The sequence below is a fragment of the Zophobas morio genome, unplaced genomic scaffold (genome assembly GCF_036711695.1).
Source record: "Zophobas morio isolate AGI-343-1 ecotype UQ-CSIRO unplaced genomic scaffold, CSIRO_AGI_Zmor_V1 ptg000014l, whole genome shotgun sequence".
NCBI classification, from domain to species: Eukaryota; Metazoa; Arthropoda; class Insecta; order Coleoptera; family Tenebrionidae; genus Zophobas; species Zophobas morio.
The window spans coordinates 3,574,198-3,594,678 of NW_026972119.1; the positions used below are offsets into that span (position 1 = coordinate 3,574,198).

Genomic DNA, 20,481 nt, shown 5'->3' on the forward strand with positions numbered 1-20,481 from the left:
TTGTTTACACAGGATGTTTAAAAGAATCGCAATGAATCAGTTGGTTTAGCTGATTAAATCTAAAGTTTATCCCATTTTTCTAAAATTTCTGGGAACGCACTACTGTTTTATCACAAAATTGTTGTCAATCTTTCATTGATTATTATTTATGCTTCAGGAACAAGGAAGTTCTGTCTAAACAAACTTTAGACCAATTTTATATACAGCAACTTTATTATAACAAAAACTACCTCTACGATATTATGATTTATTTAGGTAAAATATTAACACTTAGTACAACTGTTTATACAGTTGTGCAGCGCCTAATAAGTGTTAATATTTCTATTTAAATCTAAAAAATATAAATGCAATGATATATCACAACTGTAGGCTCATCATATTTTGAACATTTTCGATAGAATTTATTCGGCAAAATTTTGAGAATACGTCATCAGTTTTTTGGAAGGGATAAACAGATACATTTGGATTACAAATTTACCATGCTAACGATAACTTTCAAAGGTCTACAAGATTTCAAAGCTTTCGGTTTTTCAGCTTTTGATTTCATCAAGAAAATACATTGACTGATTCATTAATTTAAGAGATTTTGAAACGTCGAGAAAACATAGAAGTACCGAGTCGCCCGATGGATTCGATTACAATACTTCCTTACCTTACGCGCGGGAAGTAAAAATGTAATGTTGCCATTTTTATACAAAAATCCATTTAGAATTAGCGATTTTTTTAGTGATGATTCTTAAGGATTTGTGTTCTGGCTTCAGAGTCTGATTAACTTTTGGATGCAAGTTTATTCGTAATAATTAATTCTTAAAAATCAATTTATTAATTAATATGTACAACATAAGCAGGTATTTTAATAACGAAAAATATTTTCAATTTGTTCTTAATGGGTTATTTCTTCATTTACCATAAGATTTGCTTGTAAAATTTAATAACTTTTTGTAGTGCGTTAAGCTAAAGACACAATTATTTTGATAGCATGGAAATCCTATACTCCTAAGACTTGTAGAAAACAATAGTTGTAAACAAGTAAAAACAGAAGAACTGGTTTATATTTAACTATCTTCTGCCCGCGGCTTCGATCACGAAAATTTAGTTTGTTACCATAGTTTCTTTCTCATAATTGTGCTTCTTTTAAACTTGAATTTTGTATCTCTGGAAGTACCTAGTTCTGATTTTTAGAAAGGAAACAGTAAATAGACAGTATCTTAAACATTATGTAATCCAAAGAGCAGGACTAAAGAGGACTATGACAGTCGAGGAAGAGAAAGAGTTGTGCAAGGACAGGGGTCAAAAGCACTTTGTCGTCACGGCTTACCTCGTAGGCAAACCAGTGTGAAATCCATAAGTGCTATATACGGCAACACTGGTTTACCTGCCATATGAAATTTAATTAACCTCTCCTTAGGCCTTACAACCACAGTTTACTTTGCAACTTTCGATGCGAAGTTACCTCGTTATTCCAGTGTTGTTGTTTACTTTAATGTTACATACGTATCTTTATTTTAACTTATAAGGGTTCCCATAAAAAAATTTGCAAAATCAAATTTTGTAATTTTTCGATAAAGTTGGGTATTTTTTATTGTACTTCAAAGGCGACGGAAGTTCTGTCAAAATAACCTTCGACCAATTTTTTTAATTAAATGCGACTTCCATACATTCTTTCATCCCCTACTTTATCTATTTAGGGGTGCAATTTCCAAAAACGCAGAAACAGATAAATGTTAATTTCTACCCATAAGCCTAAATATTAAACGTCAAGTTTTTACTTTGCAAATACATGACGGAACGAACATTAAGATTTTCATCTCCTATTTTATCATCTTAGGGAAGGAATTTCCAAAAATCCTTTCTTAGTACGCGCCTACGTTATGAAGAGAACGTGCATGCAAAATTTCAAGTTTCTAGACCTAACAGTTTGAGCTGTACGGTGATAGATCAGTCAGTTAGTTTACTTTTTTGTCCCGTAGAAATTTCGAAAAATCCGGCTTTATTCGTTGTCTGCATCCTAGAGGGAACCTCTGTGCAAAAATTCAGCTTTCTAAGTCCAAGAGTTTGGGCCAGGACTTTTCTTTTTATTTGTATTGATAAATGAGTACGTCTGAAATACTTAAAATTTGGGAAGTTATTAATCTTTAGTTAGTGTTTTACAGGTGGCAGATATTGGTAGATGTGAATGGAGAATTTTACCTTTGTTTATGCAAATAGTGGTAAAAATACGTTAATAAAAAAAGACGTAAAAATTTGTAATCGTTTTGATAAGCCGGAGTGTTAATCAGTTCTAAAATTTATTATTACTAGTTCGGCAATAGTTTATTTTAGCATATCATTACAGGTAGAGAAAACCTGTAGGTTATGCATTTATAGCTACGTCTGCAAATTTTTATAACTTTTCAAAATTAAGTGTGAATACTTGTTTTTATTTGTATTTTTTCAATCTAACTACTTATTTGTACATGCTCTAACAAATACTGGCTACTTTCTATGTATTAAACCATAACAAGAACCTAACCTTAGAACTAGATTTCTGAATAATTGATCTGGAATGAGTTAAGTTTAACAAACGTAGAGATCGGTTACACCGACACCTACTAAGATGGATTTTGTAGCATACGTATTGAGAATATTGAAAACAAATTCGATTTCGCATAAAATTTCTAAAACCACCAATAAGAAAATTAGTTCTCTCGCAGCAGCGCGTTAGAATCTGATTTCTTTAATTCTCATAAAAATATTTGACACATCCACCTTAATTTATCATTAGATATGGAAAGGAAACTGCGAAGCCTAAATAGGTGTAAAAAAGCATTCGTTCGTATTTTATCGATTTCAGAAAAATTCTTTGATAACTCCTGAATCACATCTAGGTCATTCGTTTTGCCATACATCTTCAACTTTATTGGCAAATGCAAAAGTCGACGATCTTCTGCTGGCTTGACACGAAGTATAAAATAAATTTCTCTGCGGTAGGTAAAAGTTGCTATAAATAACACAGTGACTGCCAATAAAATGTATGCTGTACATTTGATTGTACAAAATTCCGGCTAAAAGGTTAACTGTTCAATTGTCGTAACGAGTCAAAGACCCTCTCAAGCAAACACTCAAAAAATATCATAACATGCTTAATATATCTATGAGAAAAAATTATGTTATGTATAATATTCGCAACTTAAAAAGATCCAATGTTCTCATAAATTGTCTACTTATGCCAGCGGTCGTTACATCTACAAGTGTAATGTAACAAAGTGTATAGGTAAGTATACTTCGCCGTCATTTTTAAAGAACTTAGCAAGCCGATTGTTGGAAACTTTTTGGTGTCGCTTGTTTTTTATATAAGTGCAACAACTGCGTCTTATTTTCATAATTACCTTTAAACATAGAACTTATTTATGGGCTCTTATCATTACAAAAATGTCTATTGCGTGTTGCTTGAAACACGCTTAAAATTTCACACTAACGTCTCAGAAATATTATATTATTAACTTCACTAGTTACTAAATACAGCTAACATTATTAAAATTAACCTGCAAATATACAATTCCTTTTATTTTTCATATTTGTTACGCTCAATAACAACGAAATAAATAAGAATTCTCATCGTAAAATAAAAGCAAAAAAATAAAGGACAGAAATGTATCTCTGTCTCGTTCCCCTATCTACAAGTGTAAATCCACTTTCATGATACAGAAGTAAATATGATTTGCAGATGATTGGTGATTTGTATCAGATATCTGTGATTCTTACAAATTTTTAATTAAAGTTTTCATTATTAAAACTAACATTTATGCATAAGTAATTAAAATTTTATTGAATATACCAGAATTATTGTTATTCTTTAGAACAATTCAGCATTAGCTACCTACAACATTGTACGTGGTTCAAAAGATTTTGTTAATGGAGGAATAAAAAGTAGAGTATATACCAGGGGATAAGTGTCTCTCCTTCGTGTGATTCATTTTAAACTCGACAGTAAAAGACGTAGTTTAGTTCCTTGCTACATAATGTGTCAGTTTTTCCTTAATTTATCAGATTCTGCGATAAGATTAAGTCGCACAATTTCCTCGTAAGTTAAATAAAGAGCCATTTAATACCAAAAGTCAAAATCCAGACTTATCCTTTTAATAAGAACAAAATTAGAAATCGGCTGTAAATCCCTTAGTATTTGTTGAAAAGTGTAAGATAATTTATAGGTGTCATCCTAAAGCACGTCTGTAATTAACCCGCTCTCATCTCTAAACTTGTCCTGTTGATTTAGTGTCAGCCGCTTTTATAATTGGCCGGTGTTTGTAGCAGGCATTCTGCGGGAGCCAGGATTCCATATAAATTATGCGGGTTTTCTAAACAAAGAAACTGTTGTGTACTTTGAGATTTAAAGCTTTAATGTGATGTAACACCGGCTTAATAAAATTAACGTTGCGACGAAAAATTCGGCTAACTCATTCATCAATTTTGCATTCAAGTTGGATCGTTGTTGGTTTGCAGAAAATGTCCCAGCTGAGATACACAAGGACATCGAGGACCAGCCCTGGAAGGGATTCTCCGTTTTTCTGCACGTGCTCTTGCCAATTGCCGGCCTAGCTTTACTCTGGGGACAGAGGGGAATTTTTTCCAAGTTGCTGCTTCAGCTGGACAGGAGTTGTGTTTCTGGTAAATAGGATAATGTTATTTTAACTTGCTGTTCGTTGCGCGCTACTAAAGTAAACTTGTGTAGGAAAATCAATTACCGACACAGAAGTAGGTATTTGTTCATTAGGTGAACAAGAAAAGTGTAACTTCATTTTGAAGTGCTAATGTATGTTGTAAGTATAGATATCAAAAAGATAACATGCAATTTTAATCGAAATTTTTAGTCTGATTTTTTTTAATTAAACTTATCAAAGCTCTTGAAAAATCATCAAGTTCTGTTTTAGAAAACCTTATAATTATCTTTTCATTCTAAAAAAGTGTTATAGAATAGATAAGTATATAAAAAGTAGTACACAACCATGTCTGTTCATCTTCTGCTTGTTGGAATAAGTCACAAATATAACGTTAAACTTATCTCTAGATAATTTTTTTAAATTCATTTAATGCTCATTATCTCTAATTTCCATTTCTTTCTGTTATTTTGTGAATTTTTTTCTTATTTATTTTACTGATAGATAATGTCTCTCGGTTGTTCTTGTCATATATAATTCCCAAATAAGATTTCCCAGTGGCTTTTGAGAAACTTTTTAGGTTCGTTATTTAATTCAGGTGCCTTCATAAAGAGGATAGATTTATAAAAAATCTTGTATGATACTCGTAAATAAACGTATTTTATCCACTGAAATCATTATCACACTCGGCTTCGCCTCGTGTGCTAAACTGTTTTTTCGTTGGATAAAATTCGTTTTTATTCACTTATACCATAAATAGCTATTATATTCTACCTACTACAAATTGTATGGTATTATGCTAGGACGTCTTAGCTATTTTCAGCTCTCAGTGACTTTCGTACCCTTTGTATTGTACGTGCTAATGAGATCAGTCCGCGCTGAAAATCAATGAATATTGTAAAATCTGGATCCCCCGCCAAGTGCTGCAGTGCTAAAAACACGGAATTGTTGGAGGAAGATCCAGTTTATGGCTTATATCGCTAGCAAAAACAGCATAACAATTTCAAAGAATAAACACTCTTCGGATATGATATTTTTAATAGAATTTACTTAAAAGAATGTGAAACATAAGCACTACAATAATCCTTTAAATGGAAAACTCACTAAATAAATTTGAACAGCCTCTAAATATACAGGGTGACGCACTAAGTGCGCGTTCCTCGCTATCTCATTAATTATTATTAGAAAAAAAAATTAAAGGTCAAATTTGTACGGTGCTTTGAGAACTATATTCTAAAATTATTCTAAAGTACACAGAGCGTTTGGTTTTCAATACGTAACATACAACTTAGTTTTTTTTTAATAAAACATCGTATACCCATCTTTACATATTTTGATTGATCTCTTAGGCTTTACAACCACAGCTTATTGTTAAAAATGTCACAGTAGGGTTACTTTTAAAGTCTGCTTTACAACATTTTGTAGAAAGCTAAAAAGAAAGTTACACGCTCTGTTGTGATATAAATAAGATTCAATTTTTATATACAGAGTGTTTATAAAAAGATATTTCAATTTTTTTAAATAAAACACCCTATATTTTAGTACTGCATCTTATTTTATTTTTTATTATTTTTCTTTTTTGCTGAGTACTTTCTATATTTAAATTTGACAGTTTCTGTGATTTTTTATTTTTTAAGGGACACATTAGAAGAATAAGGGCAAAAAATAGACTAAGATATAATAATAAAATATAGGGTGTTCCATTTGAAAAAGTTGAAATATCGATATTCGAAAATTGTAAAAATTGTTTAATTAAATAATGAGATCGAAGACCACGGGGTTAGTGACTCACCCTGTATCACCTTTAAACTAAAAATGATTGCTTTAGAAAGTAAGCAGCTTACCGCTCTTGCCTACAGTTTGGTATAAACGGTCACAAAAGCTTGTAATATCGAATTAAAAGGTATGTGCAATTTTTTTAGGCCCATAGCTTTGTTATTTCCATCAGTTCCTGTCGATTTCTTACTTTCTTCTTTCAGTTCGGAATTGTTTCGCTGTTAGAATTCCCTCTATCGCTTTTTTACATCGCCGTTATTACTTGCCTGTTTAACTTCAACCGTCAAGAGTCTATTAGTTTTTCATCTTTCTGTTGACTCATCCTTTTTAAGTATTTAGCCACTTAGTTCTTCTTATCTGTATAAAGTTAATGATGGGTGCATCCTTGAACAATTTACAAAGCTCAGCATTCGTTCTTCGATCTCATCTTAAGTTTGCTTTCCTCCAAAAACTTTCCTTTTCCAGGATTCCAGTCTTTGCCTATCTTCCTCATGCCTCACAGGCATGACGTTAGGTTGAATTTTTCTCGATACTCCCTCACTTTCCAAAAACTTATGTAATTCCTCAGCACATTTCTCGGCTTTGGCAATTTTGAAATAAATTTCCTTTTCCTATTGACATTTATTGTAGATATATCAGCACTTCTTTCAGATACAAAAAATACTCTACTTTTTCAAATTTTATTGTTGTCTTATCCTACCCTCATACTAGGTTTTTGTTGTTTTACTTTCACACTTGATTTTTCATTTCCATATTTTTGATCTTGCTAGAGTTAAATTCTATACCTATTTCTTCAGCTGTTTTCACTAGCTGTGTTTTTTTTCCAATCGTACATCTGTCAGAATCAAACTCGCTCTGTCACCTCTACACGTGCTCTCATCCCTGAGATAGTGATCATTCAAACATTTCATTTATTTGCTCTGCGTTGCTGGAAGTATTTTTCATAAAAAGTTGTTTATTTTGCGGTGAACCATGCCGTTTTCATAAAAACAGAAAAAAAGTTCATGGTAGAATCATAATTTCGAAATGGTAGACTTTTTTGAAGGTAATTTGACAATTTTGAACTTGAAAATGGTTATTGTCAACAGAATGGCACAATCCTTCATTGTATGGAAAAAAATCTAGATCTCCTTTCGTAGTTTTCTGTTGAACGAATAATCGAAGTAGATACATCAATTACCCTGCTAGATCATGTGACTTAACACATTGTGACTTCTTTCTGTGGCCTTATCTAAAGAATTAGATTTTAACTGGCAATTTGGAGGAACTTCAGGAAAGAAAAGTTGAAAAAAACAATGAAATCAATAACACTCTTAGGAATACTACTAAAATAGTGTAACATTATATACATAAGTATATATAAATATATCTTTTGCTTGATACACCAGTAAATGTCATTAATATAATCGGGGAAGAGAACAATACAATAAAGTACAATAAAATGTAATTGAGTGGAGATTTTAAGAAAAATTATATTTTCAACTATGAATCACACGTTTTGGATAAACTTTACTCATTTTTGTACATGTTCCAAAGGAGTTTAGTGTTGATTCATAAGACGAATATTCCAAAACTTGTAATCACCTCTTGACATAGGTTGATGTAAGTGACGTATTTGGTGGAGGCGCCGGGGACATGTATATATCGTCTTTATTACTTCACACCGCTGCACCACGAGTTTGGGATAGATCTTCACAGCAAAATTTCAACTTCCCAGAAGTTTCTTTAAAGAGATATAAAATAAAAAAAAAACGACTCCTTACTGGCATACCCGTTTGATTAATAATTTTAGCATCTTCCACCTATTCACAGACTTTCAAAGTGGTTACACAGCTGCGTTACCTTTTTGAAATATGTTCTCGTGCGGTAGATACGTAGTAAAGGTTTATGTTTTTAAAATTGTACTTAATTACGTAAAACTAAAATACAAAAAATTGGACATATTATTATTCGAAAATCAAATGTACTCCTGAAATGAATAGTGGTCGTTACACTGAATTTACAACAATAAATTTGAGAAAGTCACATTGTGAAAATAGAGTGTAACGATGTAAATCTAGCCTAGTTTATTGTTTTATTTAATAAATGATAATGAATAATGTATTTTATATCTAACTTCACTATAAATCATTGTATAAAAAATACCACTTGGACTGTTGTTTCCTAAGATTTCTGATTTTAATGTTGGGTTGACCAGCAAATATTACCAAACTTTTACTCTCTTCGTACATTATAAGCAACTTAGAAAATGCTTCAAACATTTGATTTCAAGTCTACAATAAGTACATATTCCCTATATTGAAAAAGTTGGAGAACAGTTTCAGAATTTTATTGTTTGAATTAAATAACAAACGAAGTATTCATATGTATACAGCAAGTCTGAAGAAAAGTTTCTGTAAGAGGTTTATTATTTGTTGTCATTTAATTACAACAGAAAATTTCCAAGATCTGCTAGACGTCCGTGAACGTTTTCGGGATGTAATATACGCCTACATCTGCGAGAACGATTAAATAAAGACAGTTGAACGTAAATAAAGAAGACCGACACTTAACATAGAGCCCACACATAAGCTAAATAAACGTACAAATGAAAAAATTCAGATTTGTTTTTATCAAAATTAAATAGAATTATTATTTATATTGTGAATCATTTCGAAATTAACTGGTAATTACTGAAAACGTTTTGCTCTATATTCTCTGTGTTAGCACTTTTCTGAAGTCGTATTAACAAAAAAGTAAAGCTTTTTTACAAAATTTTCCTTGTTTTACTTAATTATTTGTAGGTTACTTGAAAATTGGGCAAAAATATATTTGATTTTTTTGTTGTTATGGCTAACATTTACTTTCTTTAAATATTAAAAAAATCTCGAGTCAGTGACTCAGAATAAATAAAGTAACTAATATTTAATATGCAAATAACGCGTTTTAGTAGAAAGAAATGAAAACAGTAAACCCCATTTTAGGTAAAGAGCTAAAGATTAAAGAAACATTTTAATTCCTGTTTAAGATAAATAATACCAACGGATTTGGATATACTATGAATTAAATAATTAAAAATTTTTGCGAAAATTATCTTTGTTATATCACATATGTCCTCCTGAAACAGCTCACATTTCATCTGTAATAAAAAAAATGCGATGACATGATTAAAATTTTACGGAAAACAACACTATTCATTTTGATATCTATTTACAATGCAACACTGTTTATATATTCAATGTATTCGTACGGAAATTAGGTGAGCACTTTTTTCAAGGTTAAAGGAATGTCACAGTTCAATTTGTTAACATCTCAAGATGATTTAACGTTGCACACTGTAATAAGTAGATAGTTTAGCCAAGAATATTAAAAAAAATATTTAAGATATAAGTGTTTATCGTTTGTTCTATAAAAAAAATCAAAATAGTGTAAATTATTTTTGTGTGAAACTATTTAATAAATTGCCGATGTCTATTAAACAACTTAATATGCCAAACTTTAAAACAAAAATCAAAGAATATTTAGGTAAAAAAGCACATTTTAACATAGAAGATTTTCTTACAGATAAAGATATAAACAGACTGTGAGTTGTTCATAGCTATAGGTAATGAATATGACTTGTACGAAACATATTTTGTAACTACGTACTAATAAAGTTATTTATTTATTTATTTATTTATTAATTTATTTATTTATTTATGAAACAAATACTCCTATCTTTGAATTTATTTGGATAAAACTTTCTTTGGCTATGCGGCACCATCAACGCACTAGTCCAAAATTATCGCTGAAACTGAATTCTCATTGGTGGTTATGGAGAAATATGAATGATTTGATTGGATCAATTTTTTTCAGGAAAGTAAATAAGATCTCCAACAGACAGACAGACAGAAAAACTTAAAATCTACAAACCTTTTAAATTTTTGACAAGCAATTGATGTGATGCTTACAAAACATTTACTTATTTGTTTATCCGCTCTAGAAATTTGATGATGTCATACAAAACTTGTTTATGAATTGGTAATATGTGTATGTTTTTAAATTTGTTTAAGCAGATTGTCTCAAAGAAACTGATGAATTTATTTTATTAACTCAAAAACGGCTTATATAATTTTCCTAAAATTCTGAGAATGCAATACGGTCGTTATTAGTGATATACAGCATTTATTAAAATTGGTACATTTGTGTCTATTACCGATGACGTTATCAGAATATTTTATTAGTAAAATCTGTTGATTTATCCTTGGGTTAATAATCCAGACCTATTTTTATTTTAAGGTACAGACGTTATCGCAAATAATGGATTTTTCCAAAATCAGATGTTTCAATTTATCTGAGAAACTGTATTGTTTGTTAATTCATCAGCTAATATTGACTAAAAATTGTAATAAAAAAATTTAATTTGTTCATCTTCCCCAAAAGACGGCTTTTTCAGAAAATTATTAAATACAATTTCACGGCTTCTATAATTTCAAGAACAACTCGTTTAATTTCCCCAAAATTCGTGAGTATCTAGTATAACGTGATGATAATGTCAATATTAAGTGTACTAAATCTAAACTAAATTAATTAATAAACTTTTACACCTAAATAATAATAAACCTTTTTTTTTTGCTTTAATTGAAAACATTATTTCCAGATATTAACTGAAGCAGTATAGCCAGTTAGACCACATTTTTCAGTAATTGTTAATGATGTAAATAGTAGATACGTGTTGTATAATTTCTTTGACACTACACAGTTAATTTTTTCTGGAACCAATATATAAATACGCTTAATTTAATGTTTACAATGCTTAAATCAGTTCAAGTGTTTTACCGAAAATTACGAAACGTACGAAATTAGCTACAATATAAAAGAGTAACGGAGCTGTTGGAAAATCTTTATTAAAATAAATACTCTGTTCTGCAACTTTTGCAGAAATATTTTCAAATATAGTCAGTACAGTCATCTGTTGAAAAGTAGAACACTGTCACGAAATACCCACTAGAAAATATTAATCTCCTTACTTGCATGCATATGGTATCCGTGATTTATTAGTATATTACGTAATTTAAAAATAAACCTTTTTTATCTTTTTACTTAATTTCAACATTTCTCCTCCAAACATTTTCACTGGAAATACATGAAATATTAATCATAAATTCAGCACACGAAATGTAAAAAATTCACTCGCAATGGCGAACAAAAAAAAAACTGCTAGTCGTTAAACAAGCGCGTTAAAACTTTTTCACTGATCACAAACAGGGAATTATTAAAAAATCGTGCTGTCAGTCGTATAAAACATTTTATTCGGTGTTGAAGCTTCATACTAAAAGAGATAGCATTATATCACATCAACTCAGATGATTGAGTCGCATCTGTACATTTCGCTTGCCTCACTTGGTCAGGATATATCTTTTTGATCTGTTTCCGGATATTAGCCGCCTTCTAAACGCTCTCTTTTGTCTTCAGTGGACAGAAAAGTCGGTCGGGCTTTGTATTTACGGTTGAATTGCATATGTTGTCGATTTTTCTGCAAAATTTCTAAGCCTGAACGGTTCAACCTAGAGCACAAACTTCAGTGAAACGTAGGTCTAGCAACCGAAGTTCTCAGATTATCGAATCTCTTTAAATTTAGTTCATTAATACAGTTTTGAGCGAACTAGGGCTCGCTGTTTACCTACGACCTTCCAATTTGAGCAGAAATGAATAGGCGTGGCTACTGCTTGATTAATAATTTCAGAACTAATCGGTGCTCTGATAAAACACTCATGTCATAAATATCGAATTAGTAAACAAGGATGTGGCTGAAATTGGGAATCGATGTTCTGTGGAAAAAAGGCCATTACATTTCAATTAGTGTTAGTAGATATATTTATAACGCTCTGAAGCGTGCTCTCCACTTTGATTTTTTTGTTTGCCGCAGTGTATTGTCCGTCGCTCAGCAAAAGAGAGAAGTTGTTGAAATGGGCCAGCGATAGATTGCCGTCGACTTGGTCATCGCAAGCAAGAACTTTATCTAGTGGCATTCCTGAATTATGGAAAGATGGGTCTCTTTTGTGCACACTCATCAATTCTGTTGTTCCTGGGGCGTGTCCAAATCCGCACAGACATTGGAGGAAACCTCCGCTTCACGCACAAGCTCTTGCATACAAATACTTGGGATTAGTTCCGGTAATTACTATAATGTTTCAGTCAGTCATAGTTGTTTAAAATAATTTAATAATGAAACTTTATGATAACGTAGAACGACCTAAAATGATCTTAATCAAAATCACCTGTGATTGGAGTTTACCGTATATATATTAACGGAGTTCTTATCTTTCAGAAAGCAGCACACAACGTTCCAATTAAACGGCGATATTATGATCAAGACATTTGTAACAAGAATAATATTATTATTAGTTTAATAAAACTGTAGCAGCTCATTATTGCCATGGCTGCCACCTTCGTTAATATTTATGTGCAGTCAACAATTCTGTTCAATTCAATATTCATATTTCAGTAGCTGCTGTATTTTTCTCATAAACCTGGTTCGTAAATCAGTTATAATAGATTCTAGAACCATCCCGCCATATTTTTTTCGAGATGTACATTATGCAAATGTATACGGTGAAATCACAAACACCCACGTTAAAAACAAAATACATGGCGGATGATAGGAATATTCTGGGTAGAATATTTCTTATAACAAATTGAAGTTGATGCCGCAAAGAATATTTTTATAGCTAATACGTCACCTACGTTAGTAATTTTAAAATTTCTGTGATTGCCACTCAGCCTTATTTTTAAGGCGAACCATCTTTGAGGTCAAGTTATTTTCAAACTAATCACTATCAAAGTTGCAGTTAATATTGTACAATGATTAAATAATAATTAAAGGGCACACATATATGACTTCATTTAAATTCATGTATGTTGTCCGCCATATAACTCGACTTCGATAATTTTTAACGACAAAAATTGTTGCCAAATTGATATATTTTAGTTTTTTCGCTGGTAGTTTTAAAAATCATCGATAATGAAAAAACTTGCTTAGCAAAAGCTTTAGAGTACGTTTTAAGCAGATAACAACAGAAGTTTTTTTTTTTAATTTAATTCAATAAAATTAATTGGTACAAGCAGCAAGCCTAACTATCTACAATTCAAAAAAATTGGAAAAATTTCAAACAAAATCTCAAATCCGCCGTTCTTATCAAAAAATTTAATTTTTGAAATTGAAAATTCAAGGAAGACTGCTATCTACAAAAACAATTTTCTGAAAAAAAATTAAGTAAGATTCACGATTCACATATATGAGTGGGTTTGTTACAGTTCGTTTATAAAATGGATTATTATTTATGAATTTGACAAGTTGATAATTTAGTGTCAATTAAGCAATAGATTGAAGAAGATTAAACTAATAAAATGAAAGACAAATTAAAAAACTACTCCGGTCATCAATCCATCCTAGTTTTTTCAGTTTGATCTCTACAACAGCATAATAGGTGATGATTTTAGGAAAATAAACAGCGAGTATATTGTTTTAATTTCATATTTGTTTAGAGAAAATATTCCTTTTTATAATAAGAAAGTTAAAACTCTTTTAATATTCACTAACATGTTACTCCAACTGTCCAAACAAGGCTAACAAAACTGATCTAAGATTATTTAGACCTAAATTCCCTCACTCTGGAGTTCAGTTCAACAAATCCAGCCTCTCTAACTTATAAAATTTACCTTAGTTTGGCGAATTCTGTTTTTTATATAAACCCCTACGAGTTAAAATAAAGATAAAAAAGTAAGCTATACACATTTTTCAAGTGAGTTTTTCCATTACAAAATTTTCTGATGACTTGAGCAAGAACACGTAGGCAGTAATCACGTACATTAGCTCAGTCAGATACAGTGTAATATTTATTATTAATAAAATAACAATACCGTATTAATGTCTAAATTGCCTAATTGTTTAATTTTTTGAGTCACCTGTATAAGAAACTAAAAAATATTAATGCATTAATAAATCACAGGTATAGACTCATAATATTTTGCACATTTTAGATAGGATTTATACGTCAAAATTGCGAGATGACGTCATCATGTGTTTGGAGGAATAAACTGATAAATTTGAATTAGTGATTTACCATGCTTACGATAACTTTAAAACGTTTGCAAGATTTCAGTTCAGAGCATTCGATTTTGCAGTTTCAACGTTAAATTGCAAAACGGTGTTATAAAATTTTGTTTTTTGAAGTATTGTAATCGAATTCATTGAGGAACTGACTGTTTTCAAATTTTCTCTCTGGGTCATGACCCGTAGAGTACGAATGGATCTCCCGTTTCCGTCTGTCACTCTGTCCGTCTGTCCGTCGTTTGTATCGTTTTTTTTGTTAGACGGATAATCTCCGAAACTATCAGACTGACTGTTGCAAAATTTTGTATGTGTATTATGAATATCAGATAGATGGTAAAACGCTAACCAAACTTTGTTTAATTATCGCCGCCAACAAAGTGTTTACCCGAAACATTGAAATTTTTGGAAAAAAATCAAAAGTACATTATATTTTGCAATTTAATTTTGAGTCTGCAGACCGGAATGCCATGAAATCTTGCCGACGTTTTTAAGATATTGTAAGCATGATAAATTTTTATTCAAGATATGTATAATAAAATGATGACGTCATCTCAAAATTTCGTCGAATAAATCTAAAATGCATAAAATATAAAAAAGTTTAAATTTTGTGATTTATTCATATTTTTTCGATTCGCTTATACAGGGTGACTCAAAAAAACTAATGAATGTGTCATTTTATTTTATTGATTAAATCAGAAACGGCTCACTCCATTTTCCTGAAAATCTGGGAATGCAATACTGTTATTATTAGTATTACACTGCACCAAAATTTTATAAGGTAAAAACTCATTTAAAACATACGCATATTGCACTTCTTTACATTTACTTACATATGTTTATGTCAACTTATAGAGGTTCTCATAAGATATAAAATTCGTAAAATCAAATTTTATAATTTCTCGAAAATGCTGGATATATTTCATTGTACTTCAGAGACGAGGGAAGTTCTTTTGAAACAACCTTCGACGAATTTTTTCGTATTATGAATAGAAATTGGTTACAAAATTTAATTTGTATATTGTCAATACATTAAAATATGTAAAAAAAAGAAAGTAGAAGACTAAGGTGTTAAAAAAATTGTGACTTCGATATTTTACCAATTCCTGATCATACTGAAACTTAAGTTTCCTTTTTCAGTTTCCACTGAGGTATTAATAATAATAATATTATAAAGACGTTAGATTATTAAATTTATTGTATCTAATTAAAAAAAAAAATGTATGCCCAGGAATTTTACCACTGAGCTGCACCAGTTGTAACGAAGTTATTTCTATGCTGGCAAAGAACAAGGCGAATTAAACATTAAACAAATATAGCAATAATAAATAAAATCAAGATATGATTCGTGAACCACAAGTACAGGGTTATATTATTTCATACAAAATCGATAATGCAATATTATGAGCGGACGTCAAATTATTGGCGATTAACCAAATGTTGGTTAACTTTTTACCATCTACATGATATTCCCTATATACGTACATAATTTGACAACAATCGGTCCAGTAGTTTCGGAGATTATCTGTCTAATGAAAAACCAGACATAGGACAGACAGACAGACAAACAGATAGACAGACAAACAGACAAACAGACAGACGGAAACGGGAGACCCATTTGTTCGTACTCTAGGGGTCACGAAGGTTGAGAAAACATAATAGGAAGTCGGCCGATGGGCTGTGAAAGTAAAAATCAGGTGTTTTAGAAATTTTGGACATATTAAGAAAATAAACTTGAAACATTACCAAAAATATTAAACAATTTTTGCATAGATTAGGTATTTTTTACTAAAATAGTAAGTAGTAAAACTATGTCGGGGAGTCGTCCACCGAATACGTTGGAGGAACTTCGACGACAGCTATAGATAGCCTGGGAGACCATACTTTAAGCAGATATTGAACACTTAATTTCCAGCATGCCTCGACGAGTTACAGAGTGTATTAATAATCGTAGAAATGTCACTCACAATTAAGTTGGTTATCTTAATTGTTGACTGGTATGGTCCAAATGTTAATCATTTTAGAAGATTAATTTGATATACATCTGCTTGAAGTTTCAATAAAATTCGTTCACTGCTTCTATGTGTTGCGCTTTTTTTGGTATATAATATGTAATGTATGTTAAATAGTATGCACTTTATATATATTTATTATATTATTGTTATATATACAATATTCTAGAATAATAATCACATTCGATGTGGAAATTATCAGTGGGTGGAGCATATCTACAGGGCATAGGGACAAGACACCTGTGTGTTAATCCACCACTTCTGCTCCAGTTGTTTTTACGTTACAATATAGTTCAAGTATCGACCCTCTCCTGATTTAAATCCGCACAAAAAAGGGCTGGGTGTCTTCTCTCTTAGTAAAAACTGGTAATCACCGAATTGAAAATACGACTGACAAATAAGCACAATCAATCAAGGAATTCACAGAAAGGTCTAAAAATGATAAAGGAAATGATACAACACAATAAGATGAATTAAATAAAATTAAGGAGCAAGAGGAAAACAGTAGAAGATCTAGCAAAAAAAGCTATGCGATAAACACTTTCTAAGTACGTCAGATAGTGGCGGAGCACATATAAGTAATTAAATATATATAATTTTTAAAGCAAATCTCGAAGTAAAAGTGTGCTCAAAGCCAATTTCACTTTTACAAATTACGAAAAATAGCAAGACGACTAGTGATACGATTAAGGAGATAAGTCAATAAACGAAAACTATAGTACAAATTTTGTCCTAACTTTAATGCACTATGAGAACAAGCAGTGTTATTTTTCATAGAACATAATTAACCTTAACATCTATAAATAAGTATAATATATAACTATGTAATTTTTTTGTAAAAAAAAAAAGAAAAAAGCGATAGATCAAGTTATTACAGATCATAGAGGACGTAGTTCGTTGAGATTATGGAAAGTACAGGATTTGTTTGGAGGCTCGCTCAAGAGGCGAGGATAAAGAAAATTTGATTTACTCAAAAATCGGAAAAAAAAAGTTTTGTATAACTAGAAATTCTTTTAAATCGTTTATACTTATGCAAACATCGGAAAATACATATTTTTTCAAAATCTAATCATTTTCACGGAAAGTTATGTCAGATTAGAGGAAAACTTTGTAGACGTAACATATACGAAACAGCTTTTTCAAATTGTTGTAAAAAAATAAATATTTACCTGTCTACATCTCGGAAATTTGTTTACGATTAAGAATGTTTGGATTGTAAACAGGTAGTCCCAGTGTCTTTTAAAAATAAAAAAATTAGTCATAAAAAATTACAAGTACAAACAAAAATAGGAAACAGTAACTGAAGTATGACAAAACGTGTTAACAATAACAACCAAATAAACTAAATGAGATCATTAACATTAACTGCATCTGGAAAACGCTTGTAGCAACAAAGCTAAAATCTAAATATTTAAATTCAGACAGGCTTCTGTAAAAACATTAATAATGTGTACAGAGTAATATGGAATTCTCAGTGAATAAACGCTACACATCTATTTTTTTTATAAACTGACAGAAGTAAAAGAAATTAAAAAGTTTTTTCTTTTACTTTAAAGTAATAATAACGGGAGGGACTCGATGAAATTAATTAAAAATGAAACTTAGGAGTTCGAACATGCGCATTCTATGCGGTACTCTTCTGATTATCTTTTATAAAATGTCTTGTAAACACTTAGCATGAGTAAACTATTCAATTTCATTTCATTTTAGAATCGCTTTAAATAGATAGAACAAATATGAGTTCAAGAGATACTAAAAACAAATTTGTCTTGAGCCACAACGTAGGCAAACAGTTTCGTTAGGTAGCGAAATAATTATCAAAACAAATACTATCACATCAGTTTTAACTGACTTCTTTACGCTGTTGCGCAAAATATTAGATGATTTTTAAACTCTTCTTAGAGATTTAACTTAAAACTATTTTTGGGGGGTCTAATTATTGCTTCACTACCCCAATGAATCAGTAAAGTTGACTACTATTTTTTATTATATTTTTTTGCGATTTACCACCATTTGAAAAGTAATTCTCACTATACCTTCTCGCTTGAGCATATCTGTTACTTCATGATTATTTATTATATATATTCTTCTATATTCTTTGCGTTGTATTTTCTTCAGTCCCATTATTCTTCCAATTATTTTTCTTTCAAATTGTCTCAAATTCTCTGTTTATATACACTTTCATATATCTTTAGATATTTTGCTGCTCTTCATGATGTTATTATAACTATTTGAAATATGCCTTGTGCCGTTCTTGTGTTCTTTGTGTTACTTGCACTTGATGCTTATGATCTCAATGATCGTTCCCGAGTACCTAACATTTTTTACTTTTTTAAACTTACATGTCCGTCCTTGATGCTTAATTACTGGTAGATATTTTGTCTTTGCCACATTAATGACCGATCCTCTTTTGTTTGCCTCATCTACAATTAGTATTAGCATTTCCGAAAAACTTGTCTTGTTTTCTGCAATTAAAAGTATGCAATGATTCTTCCTGATTTGTTTCGTAGTTGATGACTATTCTCTCCAATACAATTATTACACAACGTAGCGTAATATAGACATTCTGATTAAATTTATTAATTTTCTGTGCATTTCCATCTTTTCCATATTTTACATTATCGTTTCTCGATTCAGGTTATCAAACGTTTGCTTAAAATCGATGCATAACGTGTGTATGTAAACGTTCGTAGCATTTTTCAATTATTTGGTTCGTGCTATGGATAATACCGACCGTTGAACTTCCATATCTGAATTGATGTTGGTACCTAGTATCCCATTTGTGTTTCAGTGATTTCTTGTAAACGCTGATTTATTGCATTACTGAGGATTTTGTATGCAATGTAGGCTTACTCCTCTGCAATTTGTACATATGTGTGAATTTCCAGTTTTCTGAATTGGTAGATATTATCTATCATTCCCATATCCCATTCCGTTGGTATTTTTTCAATACTCCACCATTTTTCCTTCTCTATTTTGGCTTTCGTATCCCCAATGCACCACTTCTGTCGTGTATATGAGTCACTCCTGATATTTTACCCTAGATGTCAAGTTTTTTAGATAAAAATCAAAATTCTATAACAACATTTTACAGTTTTACGTTGACACTGCAAAACCAAATGCTCTGAAGTCTTGCAAACGTGTTAGAATTATAAGTAAGCATGATTGACTTACTAACCACCAAAAAATTTTAGGTGTAATTTACTGTTTCTCGCAAAGACTGTAAAATCCAAATCAAAATTGTATTTTTAACGGTTTGCTGATGAATTTTTCAAAGCAACAAATATATTGTTACAATATCTCAACAATTTATTTCTTAGTAACTCGAATTTACACGACTAATTACACAGCAATTAAGCACAACATAATTCCGACGCAACTTGACTGGCTTTTCAACATCCACTGGACTCGACTCGTTGGCTGAATAATAATCGTTCCCGAAGGTGGCCTCTATTTAAAGCTATACTTCCCTTATTAAAGTTCCACAGTCGAGTCTTTCTGGGTTGCCCATCGCGACCTCCGCTTCCAGGCTTTTCTTTAGCGAACGCCGCCCGACCGCCTTCCCCGACGATGAGTCCCCGTACATACTAGAATCCATAGGCGTCGTACCGGGGGCGGCATATCAGTTTCTTTAGTAACAATATTATACAATTTATGTCGCTAACATCTTAAAAAAATATTATGCAATTGTTTATTAAGATCCAACCGCTTTTACCAGCTATTTTTATTATGGTTTAATAAATAAAGAAAATAAATAAAAAATAAATAAATTCATTAATTAAATAATTAATAATAAATAAATAAATATTTCGCAAATAGCTCTAACTATATAACTGTTTATTTGGACTATGCTTTTTCAAAGAGTTACTTACTGTAAAAAAATAAAATAGTAAGCTATCAAATGTGCTCGGTGTAGGTTGGGCTCCTAGAGCAAGGGAACTTTATTATTTTTCAGGTGTTTCTAAATAATCTTATAATTTTAATG

The 20,481-nt window shown here is 30.9% G+C and overlaps 1 protein-coding gene across 4 annotated transcripts in view; it reads left to right on the plus strand.

The window, feature by feature from the left end:
• LOC135129205 (repetitive organellar protein-like) overlaps nt 1–20,481 on the plus strand; it is a 44,509-nt gene that overhangs the window by 20,195 nt on the left and 3,833 nt on the right. For 3 of the 4 annotated variants that reach the window (XM_064056328.1, XM_064056329.1, XM_064056330.1), the window contains exons 2-3: nt 4,483–4,647; nt 12,301–12,548. In XM_064056328.1, the coding sequence (XP_063912398.1) occupies nt 4,483–4,647; nt 12,301–12,548 (413 nt within the window). Of the gene's footprint in view, nt 1–4,482; nt 4,648–12,300; nt 12,549–20,481 lie in introns of those variants that run through there. The other variant, XM_064056331.1, reaches the window with a different exon arrangement.